This window comes from Haematobia irritans, chromosome 4, assembly GCF_050003625.1.
Source record: "Haematobia irritans isolate KBUSLIRL chromosome 4, ASM5000362v1, whole genome shotgun sequence".
Lineage (NCBI taxonomy): Eukaryota > Metazoa > Arthropoda > Insecta > Diptera > Muscidae > Haematobia > Haematobia irritans.
In genome coordinates this window covers 123,535,991-123,561,704 of record NC_134400.1, presented here as the reverse complement: position 1 = coordinate 123,561,704, position 25,714 = coordinate 123,535,991, and the positions used below count along the sequence as shown (strand labels likewise).

General features: G+C 33.3%; 4 protein-coding genes and 1 long non-coding RNA gene across 5 annotated transcripts in view; 3 read left to right on the top strand and 2 right to left on the bottom strand.

Moving 5' to 3' along the window:
- The window catches only part of LOC142236223 (2-oxoglutarate dehydrogenase complex component E1-like), an 81,776-nt gene extending 65,446 nt beyond the window's left edge, over window positions 1-16,330 (top strand). Inside the window, exon 11 of the mRNA XM_075307485.1 lies at window positions 15,968-16,330. Coding sequence (XP_075163600.1) covers window positions 15,968-16,217 — 250 coding nt within the window. The 3' untranslated portion in view covers window positions 16,218-16,330. The remainder of the gene's footprint in view (window positions 1-15,967) is intronic.
- On the bottom strand, window positions 2,492-2,936 carry LOC142236226 (uncharacterized). Its single transcript, XR_012721946.1, has 3 exons — window positions 2,877-2,936; window positions 2,672-2,747; window positions 2,492-2,579 (listed from the first exon to the last, which is right to left on the bottom strand). It is a non-coding gene; the product is annotated as an uncharacterized LOC142236226 (long non-coding RNA).
- A 4,591-nt stretch (window positions 16,331-20,921) lies between the features above and the next one.
- On the top strand, window positions 20,922-22,069 carry LOC142234726 (protein big brother). Its single transcript, XM_075305895.1, has one exon. It carries the CDS (start codon window positions 21,155-21,157, stop codon window positions 21,791-21,793), a length of 639 nt encoding a protein of 212 aa, XP_075162010.1. The 5' UTR covers window positions 20,922-21,154; the 3' UTR covers window positions 21,794-22,069.
- Window positions 22,070-22,640: 571 nt separating this feature from the next.
- LOC142234368 (putative oligosaccharyltransferase complex subunit CG9662) lies at window positions 22,641-23,365 on the top strand. Its single transcript, XM_075305490.1, has 2 exons — window positions 22,641-22,855; window positions 22,932-23,365. The coding sequence occupies exons 1-2, from the start codon at window positions 22,720-22,722 to the stop codon at window positions 23,240-23,242; spliced, it is 447 nt and encodes a 148-aa protein (XP_075161605.1). The 5' UTR covers window positions 22,641-22,719; the 3' UTR covers window positions 23,243-23,365.
- A 954-nt stretch (window positions 23,366-24,319) lies between these two features.
- Window positions 24,320-25,576, bottom strand: LOC142234367 (protein OPI10 homolog). Its single transcript, XM_075305489.1, has 3 exons — window positions 25,419-25,576; window positions 25,007-25,366; window positions 24,320-24,751 (listed from the first exon to the last, which is right to left on the bottom strand). Exons 1-3 carry the CDS (start codon window positions 25,446-25,448, stop codon window positions 24,554-24,556), a joined length of 588 nt encoding a protein of 195 aa, XP_075161604.1. The 5' UTR covers window positions 25,449-25,576; the 3' UTR covers window positions 24,320-24,553.
- Between the last annotated feature and the right edge of the window lie 138 nt (window positions 25,577-25,714).

Sequence of the window (25,714 nt, the reverse complement as noted above, 5' to 3'; positions counted from 1 at the left end):
TTTTATGATTCTGTAGTTGTTCTCATTACTAAATTGATTTTAGGTTTGATTTTGTATTGTAGTTTTCGATTTTTATTTTTGCACAGTTTTTTTTTTTTTTTTTTTTTTTTTTTTAATGTAAGTATTCTCAATATCTTTTAATTGCAAATCGTTTTCAATTTTCTTTTAAATAAGTTTACGTTTGACTATTCCGATTATTTATACGAGTATTATATTCAATAAAGGGTAGATATGAAAATTTTTGGGATAACACTTTATGTGGCTTTTACTCAGAGTAAATACTCATAGGTATCGCACCATAAATCATTATTATGATACTGGTAGCGTTGCCAAATGCCGTGGTTGTAACATAAACAAAACAGCAACATCGCCTGTAAGTGGGGCCATGGACATGCAAATATTTCAGTTAAAATACTTGCAGATAACCGCTAGTCAAGGCTAGTTATGTTACCTTTGATGTTGTACAAAATACGTATCTTAGGACATGTAATGTTATAATTTATTAGCCCTATTGATTTTATGGCAAAGATAAATTTTTCCAATATAGAGGAAAGACAGCTGTTTTGGATCTCCACATCATCCTCAGTTCCCTTTATTGGACAAACTATATCGATAGTCGGTCTTCTATGTTGAGAAAGAACTTCACAACCCCTTCATGTTCTAAAAAGGAGATAAATGGCAATTACATTCCATGGCCTATGTTTTAGTTTATTATCTTTATTTATTTGACTTTACAAACAGTTTTACCAATACTTGCTTATTAATGTTCCTCATACGTACGCTTACAGATCTAGGTAACACTAGGTTCCCTCTAAAATAAAAAAAAACAACTGTTAGCAAGCCCGCCTTGAATAAAAGGAGTCGGGGGTTCGATCCCAAAACAGCATTGATTCTTCAAAGATTTCGTTATTATTGGAATAATACTGTGATTGTTTTATACCAATAATACTATTATACCAATGATATGGAACCTAATTTTTATAACCGAATCCAAAGATTTTAAAGATTTTGGTATTTATTCCGAGCCAAGTATACTTGGATCCAAAGATTTTGTCATAGCCATAAGGATTTTCACGTACGGATATTTCATAGTAAACAAGTAAGGAAAGTCTAAAGTCGGACGGGGCCGATTATATTAATGCTCTAGGATGGTACACTATGTTAGTAAAATATTGGAAACATTTTAATCTGAAGCAATTTTGAGGCAACTTCGCAAAAGTGCACTAAAAAAAATATTGTTGTGTGGTCAAAGATTTCATGACTTTAAAATACGAATGTAAATTTTGCTTAGCATAGAAGACGCATTTCTCTAATATAAAGTTTTTTTTCCTTGTCCAAAAGTCGATAAAATTTTCAATGAAGTCGTATTGTCCTTATAATTATGTGATTTCACTTAAAAATGGGTATCATAACATGAACGAAAAATGATTGGACTAAGGTCAACTTGACTTTAATTATTCAGAAAAATTCTTTAAATTTGATGAAATTGTCTTTAAATTTGTTGTCTTTTTGCATCTTGACTATAAAACAAAAAATTGTTCAAATATAGGACATGTTTTTCAACACTTTATTATAAAAGCGTTTTTTACTTGAAACATAGACTAATTTCTACTGTAAGTCGAGTCTTAATTTGGAAAATAAAGTTGTCGTTAACTCGTTTTTACAGGAATTTAATAGCATATGAAGAACAAAAGCTGAAAAAGCGAAAAATTAAAATGTGCTTCCTAGAAGCAAGTACACAAAACCCAAATTTAAAAGAGAATTGTGTCTTAAAAATATCCTTACTTCTATTCTCCGCTTCTTTCGCTCGGAATCAATACCAAAATTTTTAAAGTAAAGACGAAATCATTGGAACCGGGATTTTTTTCAGTATGTATTTATGCTTTACCGGTCGATAGATATGTATTAGAAATAAAGGAACATTTGATTCACTTTTACAAGTTATCGACAGTGGCGATTTTATAAGGAAAATGTGGGTATTTTGGCCATTTTTGCCCAAATAGGAAAAACATGCACTGAAAAAACAGTGAACCCTTTTCCATTGCAAAATGAACTAAACTGTAGTAATATTGACCATGATTTAGCCCTTAAGATTTTTTTCAACTTGTCTAGTTTATAATTCTCTTAAATTTTAGTTCATCTATAACATTGTATTTTAGTTCATTTTTACAACACCATAAGATTTATATACCCCTACCAAGTTAAAAAGTCAGTATTATTTTGGTTTACTTGCTTATTTTGTGGGAAACCCGATAATAAAAATTGGTTAACAGTCTCTTTAAAATGTCGACGACTAAACTATTTGTAAATCAATCATTCCAGAGTACAGAGAAATTAAATAATTAAAGGAACAACAAACCGTTTTACTATTATGAAAATTTTCATACATTAAAATTAAACTTTCTTTAAGCAAAAGTACTTTATTATAAAAACTTATGATTAAAGTTCTTAATACAATGTTTTTTGTGAATAAAAATTATGACCACGTAGAACAGAGAGTAGTTCATTTGAACCCGCTGTTTGGACATTTTGACTTATCCTTTTTTTATTCATCGTAGGTAGTTTTTTCACATATCTTGCTGGAAAAATGGAAACAAAAATGAAAATTGTTAAAAATTAACACCATGTAATGAAATATAACTTTTAATTCTTCATTTTAGCTTGAACTTACCATATTTGGGGCATTTTATCAAATGGTGTAAAGAATTCAACTTTTCTTTGGAAAACGTATCTCATAAAATTTGTACCTGAAACAATTAGAGAAATAATGAAGTATTCTAAATAAACTCATAAAACTGTGTTGTTATCGATGTGAAGGATATAATAAAATAAATATTCTAGTTGAAAGAAAGCCAAAGTTTTAATATAAAACTTACCAATTAAATTGTACGCTGAGGGGAAATATAAAAAGTTGTCCAAATTTATTTGGGTTACTCTGAAATTAAATATTAAATAAAATTATTAAATAAGTTTTCAAAATATCTAATGAAAAAAATAATAATATGCATTAAAAACCAAATATTCTTGATAACCCTAGACAGTCATCATTCGTCAAAATGACGACACGTAATTTCATTTTCGATTTAAAATGCATTTTAGTCTATTGGGAAATGGTGAATTTAAGTTATACTAATTCGACCGTTTTATGAATTTTTGTTTTAACTACTTAAAACCAAATTGAATAAGAAAATAAACTCAAGTTTGGTTCACTTTTTCGCTCACGATGAAAATTTTAGCGTCTTGAAATGAGCCGTAGCCAAAATGACGAAGGCTGACGTTAATGTACAAAAAATAAGGATGACTGTCCAGGGCTAAAAGAAAGTTAAAGAATCCTTACCAATTCACTATTAAATTACAGGTAAAGGAGTACTAAAAAGTTGTCCAAATGTTTAAGGGGTTATTCTGAAATTAAATATTTGTTTTTACATTAAAAATATTACATTGGTTTCCAAAAAAATTTGAATAAAGAAATACTAAGATAAGGCATTAAAAACCTGTAATTTTGATGATAAAAAGGTCACAAAAACGTAAATATTCTAGTTAAAATAAAGCCAATTTTTAAAAGAAAACTTACCAATTCTCTATTTTTTATTTGTTCGAATCCATCTGGAGTTGCTCTGAAATTAAATATTGTTTTTACAACAAAGAAAAACATTAATTAATTAACAAATAATAATATACATAAAAAATATTCTTTTTAAAAGAAAGTCATATTAAAAAAATACTTACCAATTTATGAATAAACTATACGCTGAGATATAACAAAAATTTTCCAAATTCATCTGGAATTGAATATTAATTTTTTACATACAATAATAAAAATTTCAAAACACTTTCAATCTCAACATATTTTCCAAATTTTTCTTAATAACTTTTTTCTAAACTACCAATAAAATATTAATAACTTTCATTTAAAAGGTTTAATAAACAAACACCAATATATGTCTCAAAAATCCAAAATATTCCATGCCCTTGTACTCCCTTGTTGTATACCTATTTAAAAGATGCAACAGCCCACGCCAACGCCAACTATACAACTGAAGCATGCCAAACAAAACCAAGCAAAGCCAAAACATTCCTACAACAACAAAAACACATGTGCCTTTATTGAAAACAACACCTCATCCAGCCAAATAAACCATCCGCGAATAACAAACACACACACACACAAACCACTAAATGAACAAAAATAAAAACAACCCCACGCTCATGTATACACAACAAAACTCAAGTAACATCATCTTTACATTAATCACATTCCACTATGCCGATAAAGATCTTTGTACTATGCATTAGTTCATCACATCTGCTGACAATTTACTCTAAGAATAATGTTCGTAAAGGCACACCAGTTTATGAACAATGAAACATTTAACTTAAAATTTGCAAATTTTTCAAGAAATGTTATCTACCATTTTTGACGAAAATGTCTATAAATTTAATTACATGTGAACTAAAAATGTTTCATTGGGTAATTTTTTACCAACAATTATTAACTATAGGAATTGTCAGTAAGAAATTGCTATCCACTTTCAAGTTCATTTTTCGTACAAAAATATTTTCTCATACAAAAAACTCTTATAGTAAATTGCACTTATTATTTAGAAAATACTATACATTTCACAAGTAGTTTTATAGCATGACAAACGAATTTTTAACTACCTGTTAAGAAATTTTTTAAGGAAATTTCCATCATATTTTGTAGGACATGAACTAAACGATTGCTACTTAGAATTTGTAAAATTTCCTTTCGAGTAGTTAATTTTCGCTGAAGATACGAAAAATGAACTAAAATTCTGGAAAATTCTTGTAATAAATTATTGTAAAAATCTTCTTAAATTTACGAGACACTTTTTTTTCTGTGTGTATATGGAAGCTATATAGAAATCTGAACCGATTTCAGCCAAATTTGACATGCATACTTAGCATTTTAATTTTACTCCCTGTGCAAATTACGTGAAGTAAATCGGACTACAACTTTGACCTCTGTGGTCATATGATGGAAAATCGGGCGAAATATATATATGAGAGCTATATCTCAATCTGAACCGATTTCAATCAAATTTAGCACACCTGACTATAGTACTGGTGCAAAATTTCAAGCAAATCAGGGTAAAACTCCGGCTTCTGGGCCCATATAAGTGCATATCGGGCGAAAGATATATATGGGAGCTATATCTAAATCTGAACCGATTTCTTCAAACAAGAACTTGTGCCAAATTTGAAGGCGATTGGACTTAAACTGCGACCTAGACTTTGATCACAAAAATGTGTTCAGAGACAGACGGATAAACGTGCGTGGCTAGATCGACTCAGGGCCCACCAAGACACCATGTATCTATCTCGTCTCCTTCTGGGTGTTGCAAACATATGCACTAACTTATAATACCCTGTTCCACAGTGTGGCGCAGGATATAAAAATATTTACTTAGTTCCACAAAAACTTTAAACCAAAGATGTTAAATCCTCAAAATAGGCCTTAGCCTGCATTTGTAGCGTTTTTATCTTAAATCTAAAGATTCAATATTTCATTTTCTTTAAATTAAACTAAAAATGTGTTTTTTAAGGAATATTTCAAAGACATGCGACTTTAACGCAAATTTCCATAATTTGTGTCCTAAATTGAATAAAAAAAATTTGAAGCAAAGATTATACATTTTATATGAATTAAAATTTCATTATTTTAAAGAAATTTATCCTTAATATTTTGTAATTGAGGTTGCGTAATCTTTAATGTCATGTAAACATTTTTCAGTGTAGACAAAACGACTTCATTGAAAAGTTTATCGACTTTTGAACAAGACAAAATACTTTATATGAGAGAAATGCCTCATATACTCAAAAAACAGTGACCCCACCAGGATGGAAAATTTTGGTTAATTTTAGAAAAATTTCACAAAAATAAGTAAATATTTTTCGACAAATTCAAGAAAATTTGTTAGACATAAATATTTTGGTGTTTCATTTGTAAAAGAAAACTACGTAGTGCGAAGAAAAAAATTGGAGTTCAAAATTGCAAAATGTTCAAGATGGGCGCATTATTGGTAAAATTTACAAATTTTAAGTAATTTTGAACTATTTTGTGAGAGACACAAATTAGTAAATCTTTATGCTTCGTTTAGGTCTATTTTTCCCCTTTTTTAGTTAATATAACTAAAAGTTAATATATTAAAATCAAGTAAACTTTCCAAAAATGTAATTCGACACTAACTTTAATTTTAATTATTTTTGTGCGTTCTGGTTTACTACCCATTGTACAAATTCTAACATATTTAGCAAAGGTAAGATGATTTAAAACAAGCATCCTGCATCCGATAAACAAGTTTTTCACCCCGACAAAATTCAACCATATTTGTGACGAAATTTTGTGTACCATCCTCATAAAAATATAACCATTTACGTGTCTAGTTTATTTCATCGCATACTAATCGTTGCCTGTAATCCCCTCCAACCCACATTGCTTCTTTATTAGAATTATTGTTGCGATTTTGATTGTTATTGTTGCTTTATTTTATTTAAGTTGATTTCTCTGCCAAATTTTTTCTTTGCTAATATAAACATGCACATGCACACATACATGAACACATACAATCAAAATACTAAATGAATACGTTTGGCTCCGAGCGATAACCACCCAGTCTAAGTTGTATACAAATACTAACACACATCCGCATGTATGTTAAAGAGACCGGCGGCACCACGACACTTGTCTTATTTGTGATGTTGATGATCTTGTTCTTACTTTTGTTATTGTTTTTTCTATTGTTGTTGTAGATGTCTCTTTGTTTAGATTTTCCGCTTATACGTTATTGTTTTAAATTTTCTTGGCATTCATAATGATTTTATGTAAACAGCATTATTGTTAGCGTTGTTGTTCATCACTAGATTTTATTCGGTATGTTTATATGTGGAGAGAGGGTGTATGTATATATGGGTTATATTATTTTATATATTTTTATATATATGGGCTCTGGTATATCCGGCATGCCCTTTGAGACTTGAAGAATTGCAGCTACCATTTTTAATAAGAGTTCCAAATGCATGAATTTTTTTGTAAAAATCACGACCAATCTGAACTTTGGGCCAACATTTGGTGTTCGTTCCACGTTCGCTTAATATTTAATGATATTTTTCCTATACATATTGGATATACAGTGGCGTGCAGAAATGAGTACATAATTATTTTTTTTTTCAATTCTAAACGAATAAAAAAGCAGCAATAAAGAAACTCAAAATAATTTTGTTTTTTTTTTTTTCTTTATTCCTTCTTCAATTCTAAATAAAACAACAAACAACGCAAAAAGTAATAAAGTCAGAGAGATAAATAAACATAACAAAAAAAAAAACTCGCATGTACTCATCATAAAACCAAAAAAAATATACCTTTAGTTTTGTATTTTTTGTCTTTCTTTATGATTAGTAATACAAATTTGTGTTTAGAAACGTGTTTGCTGGTAAGAGTTAAAGTTTTATTCGAAAATTATTGCGCGATGTGGAGGACAATATAGTTTCCTTAACTAATAATGGGTCTTTATCGCGGAAATAGCCAAGGAACTAAATATAAGTCCTTGGTTATTCGCGTTCAAAAAAGACGAAATACTACTCCAGAACAAGCAGAACAAGTCCGTAACGCCGAAAAATACTACTGTTGCAATAAATAAGCAAGTTAGTGAATGGACAGCAAGACGAGCGCTCCACAACATTGGTTATGTTTCAGCTGTAAAAAAAAATAAACCTGCACTGTCCGAAAAGAATTAAAAGGCGCGAATGAAGCTTGCAAGAGAGCATAAAAATTGGACAACAGATGACTGGAAACGTGTTATCTGGTCAGATGAATCAAAATTTAACCGTTTACAATCGGATGGTAAACAATATTGCTGACGTCGTCCTGGTGATACCATTCAACGCCACCCCGTTAAGCAAACTGTTAAGCATGGTGGTGGAAGCATCATGGTTTGGGGCTGCTTCACTTGGTGGCACATTGGGCCATTGCAGAAAATTGATGGTATAATGAAGAAGGAAGACTACCTCGCCATTTTGCAGGCTCATCTTCCCGAGTTTGTTGACAAGAGTGCCTATCCTGAAGATGAAGTCGATGGTGATCCGAAGCATAATGCAAAAATTGTGAAAAAATGGCTTTGTGTGCAAACAATTTCAAGTGATGAATTGGCCAGCGCAAAGCCCCGACCTCAACCCGATTGAGAATTCATGGTCAATCGTGGGAAGACGGCTGGGATTGTACAAATGAGGTCCATCATCCAACTGACACCGGTATAGAAAAGTGCAAAATTGAGTACATTCGAGTTATTTTGTTATGTTTATTTATCTCTCTGAATTATTGACTTTTAGTTTTGCGTTTTTAATGTTTTATTTAGAATTGTTTTGGGTTTCTTTATTACTGCTTATTTTATTCGTTTGGAAATGCGCCATTGTAGGTCCAATTTTTGTCACATACCACATACAGACCCATCTTTAATCAGTTTATTTTGAACATTTTTATAAGTTCCAGTTACACCGCTAAAATCAAAAATAAGAATGTGAAAGCAGAACAAATAAATTTTTCAGTGTGCTAATACGATCTTAATACTTAGGGTATGGTCATACTAAAGGGTGATACGGTCAATATAAACTTGACGTATTTCTTTCAATTTTGCATTTAAAAAACCTGAACACCCCTCATTTTGAAGGTGTGTGTGTGTGTAGAATGTTGCTCCTATTTTGATTTTGGAATGCACTCTTCAGTTGTCAAAATGCCGTCCAAGCAAGAAGAGCAGCGTATCAAAATTTTGCTCGCGCATCGCGAAAATCCGAGCTACTCGCACGCAAAGCTGGCAAAATCGCTAAACCATTACAAATGTAATTAAAGTGTTTGGGGAACGTTTGTCGACAGCCAGGAAGTCTGGATCGGGGGGAAATCGAAAACCGGAAGCCGCTGAGACGACAAAGAGAGTTGCCGGTAGTTTCAAGCGAAACCCTAACCTCTCTCCCCGAGATGCCGCAAATAAGCTGGGTGTATCGTCTACAACCGTGCACCGAGCCAAAATACGAGCCGACTTACAAGAAGGTAGTGACTCCAAATCGCGATGATAAACAAAATACGACGGCCAAAGCGCGATCCCGAAGGCTGTACACGACGATGCTGTCGAAGTTTGACTGCGTGGTAATGGACGACGAAACCTACGTCAAAGCCGACTACAACCATCTTCCGGGACAGGAGTTTTATACGGCAAAAGGAAGGGGAAAGGTAGCAGATATTTTCAAGCACATAAAACTGTCAAAGTTCGCAAAGAAATATCTGGTTTGGCAAGCCATCTTTACCTGTGGCTTGGCCGGATTTTGCATCTTGCCATTACGGTAAAAAGGCCATGGAGTGGTATGCCGCCAACAACGTGCAGGTGGTTCCCAAGGACAAGAACCCTCCCAACACGTCAGAGCTCCGCCCAATTGTGAAATACTGGGCTATTGTCAAGCGGAACCTAAAGAAGACCAAAAAACTGCTAAGGACGAGCAGCAGTTCAAGGCGAACTGGCTTTCTGGGGCGAAGAAGGTGGACAAGGTGGCTGTACAATATCTGATGGCAGGTGTCAAGCGTGAGGCCCGGCAATTCGGATTTGGAAAAGCGAAAGCTTAACTGAATATTTTTCCTGAATTTTATACTAATTGAACTTGAAAAAGAAATTTAATTTGATTTTTTTAATAAACGATTTCACCGATTTACACGCGTTTTCCGTTGACCAAATTTTGATCGTATCACCCATTAGTCAAATATTTGACCTAAATGAGTATCAAAAGTTTTTCCAGGGCCACTTTCGAAATAAATGGATACTGGTTTAAGAAAATACTCCTATCGTTACGTTATATACTCAATATGAGTAAAAATTATTGAGTTTTTGATTTCTGTCAAATACTTGTCCTGTGTGATCATATCGTTAGTGTATTAATTGACCGAACACTCAATTTTATCACTTGAGCATTTAGTATTTTTAAAACAAATAAAAAGAAATCAGTTCTTGTAGTTCATTTAAGCCTAATCTTTCAAGATTTCAGTGGTAGACTCACTCGTTCAAAATTTCAGATGCCGATCGTGATAAAAGATAAATTGAGAAGCCCGGTACTCCAACCCAAATATACCAAAAAGTTTTATCAAGATTTCTTCTTCTTCATTCCTCTACGCCCTGTATACCAGATATCGTCGTTGGATCGGAGATCACAAATGTTCATATTTGGCTCTATCATTTTTATACTACGTTCACACTATGCTCGAAATCTCCCTTTTGTATGGAAAGGCGATTTTCAAATATCGAAAGCATAGTAATAATATGCTGATTATTGGTAAGAGGTGGCGTATGTGATATTTGTTGTAATTTAAGCTAATGTTACTCATACGTACACGTACTGGTATGAATAACACTACGTTCAAACTAAAATAAAACAAGTAAGTAAAGTAGAAAGTCGGGCGGGGCCGACTATATCATACCCTAAACCACCATTACAGAATTAGTAATCATAAGCATTTGTGGGGTAACATATAGGTCTGGGAGATAAACCGCAGTTGCATATTTAAGAAAATTAAGGGGTACATGTCTATGGGTGCTTTGTGTCAATCTGACTATAGCTCAAAGGCAATGTTGCCACGGAAAATGTTCGGTTTACCCTACAAGGAAAAAAAATTCCCTACTTTCCCATACATTCCCAAACAATTTTCCCTACTATATTTTTCGTTAAATTTAAAAATTTTACAAAACAAAAATGGTTCTAAGTACTTTATTATCTTAAAACATGAATATGCAACGTATATAACTTAGAATATAAATTTGTATTATCACCACGGTTGCCACAGTTGGTAGAATTCTACCCAAATTTGTAATCTTTTTTGTTAAATCTCTATAAAAATAAAATTTTGGAAAAAGTTTCTATAAACAAATTTTTGTCAGAAATTTTTCTATAGAAATAAAATTTTGACAATAAATTCTATAGAAATAAAATTTTGAGAAAAAATTCCACAGAAATAAAATTTTGAGAAAATTTTTTATAGAAATAAAAAAAATTGTATTTCTATAGAAATAAAAAATTTCTATAGAAATACAATTTTGACAAAATGTTCTATAGAAATAAAATGTTGACAAAATTTTCTACAGGAATAAAGTTTACCACACATTGTTAAAGATCAAGCCTTGCCGGCTTCTAATTTCCTCCTCTAGAGCCACCAAAATGTAAAAATTATTACAAATTGTGTTGAGTGAAAATGTCCTACATTGTGGCCCTACGTCCCTATAAGACGCTAAATATTAGAAAAACCCTACATATAGGGAATTTCCCCTATTTCTAGCAACACTGGCTGTGTTGATATTGCGCCTACGGAGTTAGTATGCCACTAATATTGAGCCCATTATTAAAAAAGAGAAAATCGTTAAATTAGTGTGGGTAATAAATACAAATTTGTAAAAATCGAGCAATATTCTGATGTAAGAGCTACAAGTACGTATAAGTACGATCGGCTAGTACATCAAAATTTGAAATTTGAGTAACATTGGTTAATAAATAAGGATACTATGGCAAAATTTGGGAAAATCGAGCGATGTATTTATATGGAAGCTATATCTAAATCTGATCCAATTTGCATAATATTTTGCGGGTTTGATTAATACCACAAAAGGTTATCTTGTGCAAGAGTTGAGTAAGATCAGTTACGAAATGAGGGCTGTATGGTCAAACATAAGGTGATAAGGGCGAATTTTTCAAAATCGAGCGATACATATATGGGAGCTATATCTAAATTTGAACCGATTTCGATGAAATTTTGCACATATGGTTAGTACTATAGAGGACTGGATCTAGCCAACTTTTAGTAATATCGGTTAATAAATAAGGGTTCTATGGCCAAATTTGGGAAAATCGGGCTATACATATATATGGGAGCTATATCTAAATCTGAACCGATTTCGATGATTTTTTGCACATATAGTTAGTGCTATAGAAGATTATATTTAGCCAAATTTGGGTAAGATCGGTTGATAAATAAGGGTTTTATGGCCAAATTTAGAAAAATCGGGCGATACATATATATGAGAGCTATATCTAAATCTGAACCGATTTGGATGAAATTTTGCAGACTTGAAGGACGATGGAAAAGATTACCTTTTGCCAAATTTGGTGACGATCCGTTTGGAAAAACGCGCAACGTGACCCCATTTGTCGAAATCGGGCGATACATATATATGGGAGCTATATCTAAATTTGATCCGATTTCTTCCAAATTCAATAGCGTTTGTCCTTGTGTCCAAAAAACACCCTGTACCAAATTTCATTCAAATCGGTTAATAATTGCGACCGGAATCCTGTGAACAACAAATACATGGACAGACGGACGGACGGACACCAAGCGCTAGATCGACTCAGGAGGTGATTCTGAGTCGATCGGTATATATTTTATGGGGTATAAAATCAATATTTCTGGTAGGCACATTTTTGGCCGATCAAACTTATTATACCCTGACCACTAGTGGTTTAGGGTATAAAAACCGTAGAGATTAGCATCGATTAGCATGCCTCACAATGAAACTGGTGACGCTGCTACACTCAAAGAAATTTGTTAGTAGAAACAGCAGAAACATCTGCCAAAACAGCAAAAAGTCGTTCGAAAAAAGGAAAACGGTCATTGTACCACAATAAAAGAAATACCTCAAAAATTTTAATATTTTTCAAATTACACACCCAAAAAAAGCGAACCCTATATTTCACTAAAGCCGATTTAACTCTCCTTTAGTTCATGGAATTATTACGTTTTACCAAAGTTTCCATGACTTTAATATTTTTTTTTTGCGTACGTTAGTTAAATAAACTAAAACAGAGGAAAAACGTATACACAAATGAAGCATAAAGATTAACTAAATTCGTGTCTCTCACAAAATAGTTCAGAATTTCTTAAAATTTGTAAATTTTACCAACAATGAGCCCATCTTGAACTTAGTATGACTCCAATTTTTTCCTTCAAACATGGACATTTTCATCAAACTATAAAATTTTCTTTAACAAGTGAAAAAAATAATTATTTCTAATAAATTTTCTTGAATTTTTCAAAACAAAAATATTTATTTTTGTGATATCGGCGTGATGTCAGTGTTTGTAATACTATTTAGTCAAAATTTTCTCTAAATAATCAAAATTTTCTAAAATTAACAAAATTTTTCTTCCTGGAGGGTTCACGGGTATTTCAGTGCACATACCCCCATGTTCTGGTTTACGAATACGCAAAACGCAAAATTTGTAATTGTTAATAACTAATTTTACAATTATTAATCGAGCTTTTATGGACAGATTTAGATTAAGGAACATGATTAATAGAATCATTGAAACGAAAACGCCAGATACAAGTCTATACACGCCTGGACTGTACATGTTTCGATTCGGGCGAATGAATCTTTCCACAGCCTTTAGTATAGATCTGGCTGGGAGAGATAACACAATTTTGGGCTCTTTATGCTAACTCCTTATGGAGAAAACATTTGGGAATTTTCCTCTTACAAATTGAATCATCTTTTCTCCCACTGTACATCATCTTTTCATATAACACTACTAATGTACGCGTTAGAATTGTTGTTGTCTCCTTGAAACCAGTTTCTGTAAGTTGCCACATGTTGTTGTTGTTGACTGTAGAAACAAAAAAACATTGTTCGATTGTTCACCACTTAGGTGAATTCAAACAAATTAGCTTTCTAAAAATAAATTTCGTGTTGTTGCATTACTGTGTAACAAAAACGAAATAAAAATAAGATTAAGGGACTTGTAGTTATATGAAAAGATGATGTACAGTGGGAGAAAAGATGATTCAATTTGTAAGAGGAAAATTTCCAAATGTTTTCTCCATAAGGAGTTAGCATAAAGACTATTAATCATGTTCCTTAATCTAAATCTGTCCATAAAAGCTCGATTAATAATTGTAAAATTAGATATAATGCATTTGGACGTTAATTGCCTGTTTCGGTATCAGGCTAACATGAAATATAATTGTTAATAACTTTTGAACCATTCCATGTTTAGTCATGAATTTTTTCCAATTAAATTTCTTACCCATATGGTAGTTCTTATAAGAACTATGAATAAAAATTATGGTTCAGATAATAGGGGTTGAGGAAATTTTGCGTTTTGCGGATTCGTAAAACAGAACAGGGGGTATAATTAATTTTTTTCACATTTTAAAGAAAATGTTGTAGTTTGAAGGATTGCAAGAAAGTCTTTAGTGCCATACGAAGTTCAAGATTGACCCATTTGTAGTAAAATTTACTAACTTACGGACATTTTCATGTAGCTCCGTTAGGCTTTAACTGCCAGTTAACAGAAAGTAAAGTGCAAATATCTTCTCCTCGGTTAACTTTAACTGAAAAACTTTCGTCAGTTAAGTTCCTAATTGGCATATGGAATATATAGGCATGATGACAGCTTCGTCCATAATATGGTTTAAAAGTTGGTTAGTTAACGGAACACTATCGGAGCTTTATGAAAATGGGGGTTAAAGTAATAACGAACTATTTTGTTAGAAGTACGAATTAACTAAATCTTTGTGCTTCATTTGTGTATAATTTGTTCCCCTTTTTTAGTTTATTTAACTAACGTACGCCAAAAATTATTAGAGTAAAGGAAACTTTCTCCAAACATAATAATTCCATGAACTATAATAAAGTTAAATTGGCTTTAGTGAAATAGAGGAGGGTCCACATTTTTTTGAGTGTATGTATTTTAAAGTTTCTCTAAATAGCATCACACATAATGTGACATCACAAGTTATTCAAATAACAGAGAATATAACATTTATTTCAGGCAACTTGGGTAAAAATTGTGGCTTCTAAATGCTCAAATTTACAGGGTAGCTGACACAAAAAGTTACTAAGTTCACTCTGATATATCTGATTCACTAGAAATGACAACTGCAGTATAGTTATTTTATTGACAGTTCGTTATATTATTTAGAAAGAACAAAAAACATATCAGCCTAAATTAGTTCAATCATTACCATATTAACCACGCTATTCACTCCTACTATTTTTAAGTAGTGTACGAAAATGTTCTTCTGCTTTATTTAGCATTGAACTTATAACCACGTTTAGTTCATACAATTATTGGGACATACTTGGAAAAAAGAACAATCCATTTTTTTAAATATAAAAGTTTAAAAATAAACTAAAACAAAATAATTTGTGTACAATAAAAATAATTCACTTTTAGCATTAGTTTAACAACGGACTTTTTTGTGTTGTGGCTCCCACCGATGTATTGTTTTTAACAATAAAATAATATGGGGAAAATTGTTAATACGATCATATATTTAATAAAAAATAATTGTAAAAATCGAAAATATTAGAATATTTTTATTATATCAATGAATATTTTTACATTTTTGGTTAGCAATATAGACAAATTTGTCATCATATTCATGATGCAAAGGTTATGAAACGTAATCATAACAACCAAAATTTCTGGGTGTATGCATTTAATCAGTGTATAGCAATGCAACAGCTAATCAACTTTGGTGTCAAAACAAAAACAAATTTTATAACAGAAAATAGATTTTTTTGCATTATTCATATCGTCAATTGGACATTACACTACATCCGAGTTATTACAGTATTTGGCAAATTTGCTCAATTATTTTGGCACAATTTTTTTCAACTACATCACCAAAGAGCGAAATCCAATAAATGGCGCGCAAAGTACATTTTTGTTTTTAAATTAGTCGTTTGCAAGATTCAATTTTGATCTAAAACCACAAAGTGATTGAGTTTGCAATTTATTTAAAAAGAAACAAAATAATTGCATGTTTTGTAATGGCGCCCTTGTTTTGTTTTTTTTTTTTTTTTCTCACAAAAATGTTCAAGAATTTCTTTAATTAAATGCATTTCTTACTTTTGTTTGTGAAATAAACAAAAATAATTTAATTTAAATTTTTTTCAATTCATTTTTTGTTTTTTAGTTTACAAATTCTATACCATGGCCGTCCCACAGCCGCCGCACCTTCAACTGGCAACAAAATGCAACATGAGCGTGAGTTGCATGAATTCATTGTTAGCATATTTGGTGAATTGACTACTGCAGAAAGGGAAGTTTTGAAAGCAGAGCAAGCAGCGAAAAAAGCCAATGCTATGTCCAAGACTGAGGTGGGGATAAAGCAAAATGTTAAATTACCATCGGTTAAAGATAAACTTGATGATAAAAAGAATTAACGTGTGTCTATAAATTAAACTCTGTGTATGTCTATAAACAACAAAACCAATTCGATACTTTTCATGTTGGGAATATATCCGAAAGCAGCTGAATAAATTTATATAAAATTGCATACGTTCTTGTTCTGATTTACGAATTCGCAAAACGAAATTCCGAACCATAATGATAACATATATAGCCATTTTTTACAAATTGCCTTTTTTATGGATAAGGTTAGGAATTTAATTTAGCAAAAGATGGGCAAGTTTAGTTAATGACACATCCAAAGAAATATGTTGGTAGACACACCAGAAAAGTCTTCTAAAACAGCAAAAAGTCTGCAGAAACGGGAAAGCAGTCACTCACTGTTTGCTGAAATAGCAAACATTTTCTGTTGTTTTTACAGCTCGGTGACATGTTTTATCGAATTAAGGCTTAACAGCAAATAAAATGTTTTCTCATTGCATTTAGGAGCTATTAAGTATATTAGAGTACATGAATATCAACGAAAATTTATTTTGAACCAACATTTGTCCATAATTGGACCAAAATTCGAACCAGCGGACAATTTTTTCAAATAACAAAAAAATAACATATAAAAGTTAAAATTTTACTTCGATAGAAAATTTTGTCAACATTTTATTTCTATAGAAAATTTTCGTAACATTTTATCAAATTTTTTTTTTTTCTATAGAAAATTTTATCAAAATTTCATTTCTTTAGGAAATTTTGCAAAAATTTTATCAAAATATTATTTATATAGAAAATTTTGGCAACCCTGATGAATATACCAAAAAAACCCTTTTTTGGTTCGTAGATGTGCTGTTGATAACATTTTAGAAACTAAAAAAATGTACAATATCTTTATATGTGCAAAATATCATCCAAGTCGGTTTAGATTTAGATATAGTTCCCGTATATAAGTAGCGCCCGATTTTAAAAAATTTGCCCCTTATAATCTTATTTTTGACCACAGAGGGGCCTCATTTATAAACCGATCTTACTCAAATTCATCACAAGCTAATAATATCAACCGAACCTGCAAAATATAATGGATTATATATGTTAGCTAACATATATATGTACGGCCCGTTTTTCAAAAATGTACCCCATATAACTTTATTTCTGACTGACCATAATAGCCTTATTTAGGAACCGATCTTACTCAAATTTAACACAAGCTAACCTCCTGCGGTATCAACCAAAAAAGTTCGATTTTCCCTAATTTAGCCATAATACTCTTATTTATTAATCAATGTATGTCAAATCTCAATTGTAGATGTATTAGCCGATTGTAGTTGGACTTAAATGTAGCTCTTACATAAATATATTGCACTATTTCCACAAATTTGGATTTATTACCCACACTAATTGAGCGATTTCCTGTTTTTTAATAATGGAATCAATATTAGTGGCATAGTAACTCTGTACGTGCAGAATCATCTGTAGCTCCTAGTATAAGATGTTTCTGTTCAGATTGTGGTAAAACTCCCATAAACATGTACCCCTTAGTTTTCGTAAATATGGAGATACGGTTTATTCCGCAACCCTATTTGAATGGTACCCCACAAATCCTTATATTTACTAATTCAGTAAGTGTGGTTTAGGGTATGATATAATCGGCCCCGCCCGACTTTCAATTTCAATTCAATTCAATCGTCCTACGTTATTTCAATTATGTATATCCCTTATGCATATTCATCCAACTCTAGCGTAGCTTCTAACTTCGCATCGCTTCCATATGTCCTAGCTCTTATCGCTAGGTAAATTCCCTTTACGTTTTCTCTTATTCCGATATGTACAGGTACCCATATGACCCTGCCGGATTCCAATTAATTGTTGATTATACATTTGCAATCCAATACCTTTTGTGATTCATTCCGTTAATCGCGAGAGTAAAGTCTAGTCTAAGCACTCGTTGAAATTGTCGTCATTACCGGGTTATGCCAAGATAACCTGTCCTTTGGAGACGTTGTAAAATTCCTATGTTGTTCGTCCTCTCCATCGATGTACACTAGACTATCGATGTGTTTGTGTTAGGATAGGCCTAATTACGCCCTCATATATCCAGAGTTAAACCTCTGAATTCAGGCTCAATTTCCAATTCACCACTCTCCTAAAGTTTGCAGTTAGCGGTCGAACAAAATTAGGAAATTTTTTGGTATTAAAATGTTCCACAAAGGATTTACAATAACCAAAAATAAAAATTAATTTTTACACTCTAATATTCTCAAAAGTTCCCAAACTTTTGCAGTTAGCCTTAGTTTGTAAATATAACCATAGCGATAGGCGGTAGGCGAAACATTTTTGCCGCAACGGCAAATACAATAAGCTTGACGGCGAATAGTTCCCTTTTTCACGTTTCCATAGTGATAGGTGATAGGTTATATTTACACACTTAAGTGTGTAAATATAACCATAGTGATAGGCGGTAGGCGAACACTTATTTACGTGCATTTCTTATGGGAAGCCCAAAATCCGCGACGGAATACCGTGACGGCTAGCGGCGTGTCGCTAAATTAAAACTTATTCTAACTCCTTGGCGAAAACTAGTATAGTGTTGCCATCGCTTATCAATTTTTTTTAACTCACCACTAGGAATTTCTGTTGCCTGGACACGTGTAGATTATTTTTTCCTGAAATAACTCAACAAATAACAAGCCATTGTATGTTTTTATTCAACTTCATTGTTTAATATTGTCAAAGCATGCTGTATTGACAACAAAAACGCTAGGAAACGTGAAAAAGGGAATTATTCGCCGTCAAGCTTATTGTATTTGCCGTTGCGGCAAAAATGTTTCGCCTACCGCCTATCGCTATGGTTATATTTACACACTAAGGCCGGTACTCTGTTCGGTTTTCGCGTTGAAACTCCATACAAAACCAAAAAATGCGAAAAATTTGCGAAATTTTTTCCATTTGTGATACTTTGTTTTTTCGTGTTGAAAAACTGACGTTTATAGCACGGCGCCATTTGCAATGTGAATTAAGAAATAATTTATATATTAAAAACTATTTGTGCGGGTTTATAAATCAAACACGGACCATATTTTTGTTCCGAAACTATACAAAGGATCAAAGGAATAGCAGATCAATTGCCCAAGGAAAAATAAAATGTTATTTTGTAAAAACAAGCAACAACCACCAACTTAATCCAATATCGCTCCCTGTAAAATAGCGCTCCAAGCTACCTAAAAAACGCCGCTTTCTATGTGCGAAATAATGGTTTCCATAAAAATTTTTCGCAAGAATGAACATAAAGGGTGATTCTTTTGAGGTTAGGATTTTCATGCATTAGTATTTGACAGATCACGTGGGATTTCAGACATGGTGTCAAAGAGAAAGATGCTCAGTATGCTTTGACATTTCATCATGAATAGACTTACTAACGAGCAACGCTTGCAAATCATTGAATTTTATTACCAAAATCAGTGGCAGAAAATCCGCTTTTTTATCGACAAATTTTGTTCAGCGATGAGGCTCATTTCTGGTTGAATGGCTACGTAAATAAGCAAAATTGCCGCATTTGGAGTGAAGAGCAACCAGAAGCCGTTCAAGAACTGCCCATGCATCCCGAAAAATGCACTGTTTGGTGTGGTTTGTACGCTGGTGGAATCATTGGACCGTATTTTTTCAAAGATGCTGTTGGACGCAACGTTACGGTGAATGGCGATCGCTATCGTTCGATGCTAACAAACTTTTTGTTGCCAAAAATGGAAGAACTGAACTTGGTTGACATGTGGTTTCAACAAGATGGCGCTACATGCCACACAGCTCGCGATTCTATGGCCATTTTGAGGGAAAACTTCGGAGAACAATTCATCTCAAGAAATGGACCGGTAAGTTGGCCACCAAGATCATGCGATTTGACGCCTTTAGACTATTTTTTGTGGGGCTACGTCAAGTCTAAAGTCTACAGAAATAAGCCAGCAACTATTCCAGCTTTGGAAGACAACATTTCCGAAGAAATTCGGGCTATTCCGGCCGAAATGCTCGAAAAAGTTGCCCAAAATTGGACTTTCCGAATGGACCACCTAAGACGCAGCCGCGGTCAACATTTAAATGAAATTATCTTCAAAAAGTAAATGTCATGGACCAATCTAACGTTTCAAATAAAGAACCGATGAGATTTTGCAAATTTTATGCGTTTTTTTTTAAAAAAAGTTATCAAGCTCTTAACAAATCACCCTTTAGTACCGGCCTTTACTTTGAAAACTTTACTCATTACACCTGTTGGCGAACAGGCCTATTTTCTTAGGGGGCAACACTATTCAATGAGTGTACAATGATACCAAATTTAATGACACAAACATGGCAGCTGACGAATTTGAATCTCAGTCGTTAAACGGTCGAAACTATCAGACATTTTGTATTTTGCTGAGTTTATTAAATTGAATTATTTCTTTGAATGAATATTAAATAGCTCAATAAACATTTGCCTTTATGTTTGCTAAGAAAAGAAAATTTACAAAGGTTTGTAGTTGTCTCGACAAATTTTAGTTTGCCTTTGCTATAAGTCGCCACAACACCCAAATTGAACATTAATCCTGAAATATGAAATCTAAGGAACGTCAACATACGTCTGGTATTAGCCTTGATTTCAAACATTGTTCTAATAGCTGTGTTCATTAGAATGGTTCGTTCAACCCTTTTTCCTAATAAGGCATGGCAATACTGGCACAATGCAACGCCGTCAAAAACTTGATTCAGCAACGTAATCTTATCTGACAGTTCAAAACCGCAAAATAGTTTGTATATCACCTACTCATACACTTTCTGGAAATTTGACGACGATTTGCTTTGTAGTAACTGGGTGCAAACGTGGAAGACCTACTTAAACTATTGTTTTTCTGGAAGTTGAAAAATAAAAACTTCAAAAATTGCTGCTCCTCAACACAAGTGGGTGTACGAAACCCAAGCTCAAAATTTGTGCTGTTACTTCGACCAAAATACTACAATGAATGAAGCTGCTTTAGGAATGCTACCATACGATACCATTGGCTTATATGAACAACCCAAGCCAAGATTTATATTTAAAATGCCCCGTGTAATACCTGACCAAAAGTCGAAATTTGAAAGTGATGAATTGTTTCGACGTCTGAGCCGAGAAAGTGAGATACGTTATACTGGATACCGCGAGCGAGCTTTGGAGGAACGTCTGATTCGTTTTCAAAATGGATGTCGTGAGGGACATACCGAAATATCATTCGTAGCCTCGGGCACAAACTTGCAGTTGGTGTTCAACGCAACTCAAAATCCATATATCCATGATAAAGAATGTGATTTTGACAAGGAGCATGGCAAGGTCTACATCAAATCGTATTTCATCATGAATGGAGTTTGTGTAAGGTTTCGTGGTTGGATTGATTTAGAGCGTTTAGATGGTTCTGGATGTTTGGAATTTGATGAGCGTAGAGCTATGCATGAAGATGCTATACTCCGGGATCAAATCGATCGTTATAACCAACGCTTGCGAGAGTTTGAAGATTCCAAAAGAGCATATCGGGATAATCGTCCTGAAGATATGGAAGCCGTACGACGTGGTGTATCATCCGGTGGTATTGGTGTTGGAGCCGCAAGCATGTGGCGACGTTAAAGGAAAGAAGGGAATATAACGAAACTAAAATTCCAAAGATATTTATTGAGTAATTTGACTGATCTGCAATAAGAAGAAACAACTGAAAAAGTTGAGAGCGATACTGTATGACACACATCTAGATGGTACTAGATATCTAAGAAATTCATGGAAATTGTATTAAATTAAGTTTTTAAATATGTAAAAGTAGCATGCACTCCCTGTGCACTTTTGGCTTCATTGATAGTAATCCATTCAAACTATGCAATAAAATATAATATTTACGTCTTACTATAATTATGGAGGCCATTTTACTAAATTTGGAGGAGGCATTCGCTTTAAATTGGTTTCAGCACGTTATTGTTTATATTTCAATATGGCCATTAGGTCACCAATTGTCCTTGAGAGAATTTTCTGTACTGTTTGGGCATGTCGATTTGACCACGAAAAGAGGGTCCTCTATCATTGAAGTGAAAATAGAATAAAGCTGCAATCATTGGTCTGAGAAAATTTTCACTTCCCCTTGGGATGTGTGTGTTTTCTAACATTTTGAGAGCTATTCACCACAACTGTTCTTATCTCGTCTTTTTCTCACCAAAGTGAAAGATAATTTAGCAATACTTGATAATTCATTATTTTAAAAACTTCTCAAATTGATTAGGCTCCATCCACGATAATACAATATTTTCCGAAATCGAGTATAATGTTTTCAATTAGTAGTAATACCTCCACTTTCAATAGATCTATTAAAAGTGGATTTGTAATTTGTCTCACTACCTGACAAATTTTAATTGAAATTACAACGTTTCCAACCGGTTTTTGGTAATAACAATTTAGAGTATATTGGCAACACTCATAGATCGGCATTGTTTTGACATTCAGACATTAGACATTCATCGTATCATAAACTAAATTACTGTAAGCCAAGATTTTCGATTTTTAAAAAAATGTTACAGGCCTTGTATGAACTTCCATTCACTTTTTTGGTTCCTCCAAACTTGAAATTACGCATTCAAATACCGAAACCATCACCATTTTTTATATTCAGTTGGATTTTGGTGTCCTATTTTCTGGTCACAGGAGGTAAGTGCCGATTGATATATACCTATGTGAATTGATTTCCAATTAGGCCATATATTCTTTTAATTTTTCTACCAAGGAATAATCTATGACGTTATCGTAGAGCCTCCCAGTGTCGGTGCAACTGTGGATGAAAATGGGCACTCACGACCTGTGGCTTTTATGCCATATCGCGTAAACGGACAATACATTATGGAGGGCTTAGCAAGCTCTTTTCTTTTCACCATTGGCGGTATTGGTTTTATAATTATGGATCAAACACATACTTTGGGCAAAACTAAGCTCAATAGACTTTTATTATCTTCTATGGGATTTATATTCATTTTAGTCTCGTTCTTCACGACATGGTTATTTATGCGCATGAAATTGCCTAGCTATTTGCAGGCATAAGATGCAATCAAAAGAATCTCCTTTTTATACAAAAATCACTTAAAACAGTATTTCTTCTCGAAATTGTATACATATAAATGTAACTAAGCAAACTAATTCGAATAAATAAAATTTCATTCCATATGTCTGTAGTAGTTGGTTGTAGATTTAAAATATGTATTGCCGATTTTTCGTTTCGTTTTAGTGATGGTCCTTGCAAATATTGTTTTAAAAAGGTTGGAATATGTATTGCCGATTTTTCGATTATGAAAATCGATTCACTACAATATTATTATTAATACATCGATCTGGATGTAGGGTACGATGTTACCAGTGAATTAAATACTGTACAGTATTAATGGGTGCGGACAAAGAAACCTTGTTAACTACCTATAAGGCATTTGGCCGGTCTGTGGTAAACTATGCAGCTCCAGTGTGGACACCGCAGACTTGTGATACGCAGTGGAATAACATACAGACCTGCCAGAACGCTGCCCTTAGAACTGCGACAGGGTGTCTCCGCAGCACACCCCTGGATTACCTTTATGTGGATACAAAGATCATCCCCGTGCGAAGACACAATTACATGTTGTCAAAGCAGTACCTCCTGAGTTGTTATCGCAGTAATCATCCAAACAACCATCTCATGGATACACAACCACCACTCAGGAACGTTGATATATATCATTTAGGGCGCGAGATCCAGCGCTACAAAGAGATCCTCTAGATCAAGCAGCGTACCGGGCAGGTTTGAACAGGATTCATGGCGATACTGTAGCTGAAGCGGTGAGAAGTTACAATACACGCGTCATCTTTTCTCTTGCCCAGCTAAACCAACCCGACTTACCACCAGATCACTCTGTACACACCCCACCTTAGTCGCAGAGTTCCTCGATCTGGCCACAAGCTGAAGTACCAAAGCGTATAGCATAAAATGGATGAAATCACAATAAACTGTTACAACAACAACAATACCAATGGATATGCATCATATACAGTTATTTAGAATATATCTGTGGGTCTAAAACATCTCCATATTAAGTATTGGTAAAGAGAACCGAAAATGTCCACATAAAATTAAATTCGGCCGTACAATAATTAATAATGAAATTAAATTTGATTTTATTTTTACATTGGTATCAAAACTCATCATTCTTGTGTTCAGTTATTATCTAACAAGAATAACTACCTAAATGCTGAGTAAGAACAAATATACTTTATCTTAAAAAATTACACGCTAAAATGAAGTTATTTTAAAAATAACAAAGATGAACATGCACATAAAAGTAGTCTTTCAGCAGGCTTGAAGATGTTACAGAGGGCTAGATAACCCTAGTATTTCCAAAAGTTTGGATTTTGTTCCATGCGCCTTTGGAAATTAGTGTACCAATTTTGAAGAGTTGACAATGGGACGAACGTTTGGTTACTTATGGCTGGTAGTTCTTGAGGAGTTACCGTGAAACTGGAGGCATAATTAAAAAAATTTTCAAGCATTTTTTGGCTGAATTGTAGATTTGCATTGGCATTAGACTGAAAATTAGAAAGACATGTTAAATGTCGTTGTAGAGAACATCTTCCGTTTACTTAACGAGTGGCATACTTCAAACTAAAGCTTGCCTGTACTAATACTGATCAGGAATATTGTAATGTGATTTCAATGGATATAAAATCGCCCTTAAAACAATTATAAATTAGTAGTATAAATCAAAAATCTTGGAATTTTTCGGAAATATTTGAATTTGAATGACACTCGCGAAGTAAATGGACACATTTTTTCTTTCTTACCACTGCTGGAGTTAATTGTGTCACAGACATATCCGGCTCTACAGATATGCCAATTTGTGCTGTGTGAGATATTTCTTGAGCCCCAAATTGCATACTATTTTCTTGTGCTTCTAGCTCATGTGATTTCTTCAATTGTGATATTTTAAATATTGCCGAAGGTTTACTGTTCGATATATGACCCAGATATTGCCATGTTGGAGCTGACAGTGCGTCTGGCCATGAAAAATATACTGCTGCCGACATGCCTTCTGGTAAGGGTTGGACACCGGTCAAAAACACCACAATATAGTTCACATGATCGATGTCGGGAACATTAATGAGTAACTTGTTTTCATCCACCGGGGTGAAATCTGTTTGAGGCTATTGGGAAGAAAAGTTAGTCAGGTTTTAAAAAGAAATTTGCAGCAATTACCAGTCTTCCTGATATAATTAATCCAAACATATTACAAAAATCAGTTATGAGGCGATTCTTTTTTCGAGGAATTGTTTACGTTTGTTCTAGAACAATATCTGACATCTGTCAAGGTCGCTTTGTTTGTCATTTGCAGGCGGTAACACAAAATTGGGCGTAAAGAGTAGTCATGTCAAATGTTTCGGCATATCTAATGTGCTTTACAGTCTATCAGTTATTTCGGACGGAATGTCGGTGTTTGTAAAGAATCTTACAGTGTGTCGGATCGATACGACATGTCGGCGACATTCCGTCCG

Coding starts and splice junctions, on each gene's coding strand:
- LOC142234726 (XM_075305895.1), top strand. CDS start 21,155: ATGAATGAAGCTGCTTTAGGAATGCTACCATACGATACCATTGGCTTA.
- LOC142234368 (XM_075305490.1), top strand. CDS start 22,720: ATGTTACAGGCCTTGTATGAACTTCCATTCACTTTTTTGGTTCCTCCA. Junction 22,856..22,931: donor CTATTTTCTGGTCACAGGAG/GTAAGTGCCGAT, acceptor TTTTCTACCAAG/GAATAATCTATGACGTTATC.
- LOC142234367 (XM_075305489.1), bottom strand. CDS start 25,448: ATGTTTGGATTAATTATATCAGGAAGACTG. Junction 25,367..25,418: donor TAATTATATCAGGAAGACTG/GTAATTGCTGCA, acceptor TCTTCCCAATAG/CCTCAAACAGATTTCACCCC. Junction 24,752..25,006: donor CACAATTAACTCCAGCAGTG/GTAAGAAAGAAA, acceptor TCTAATTTTCAG/TCTAATGCCAATGCAAATCT.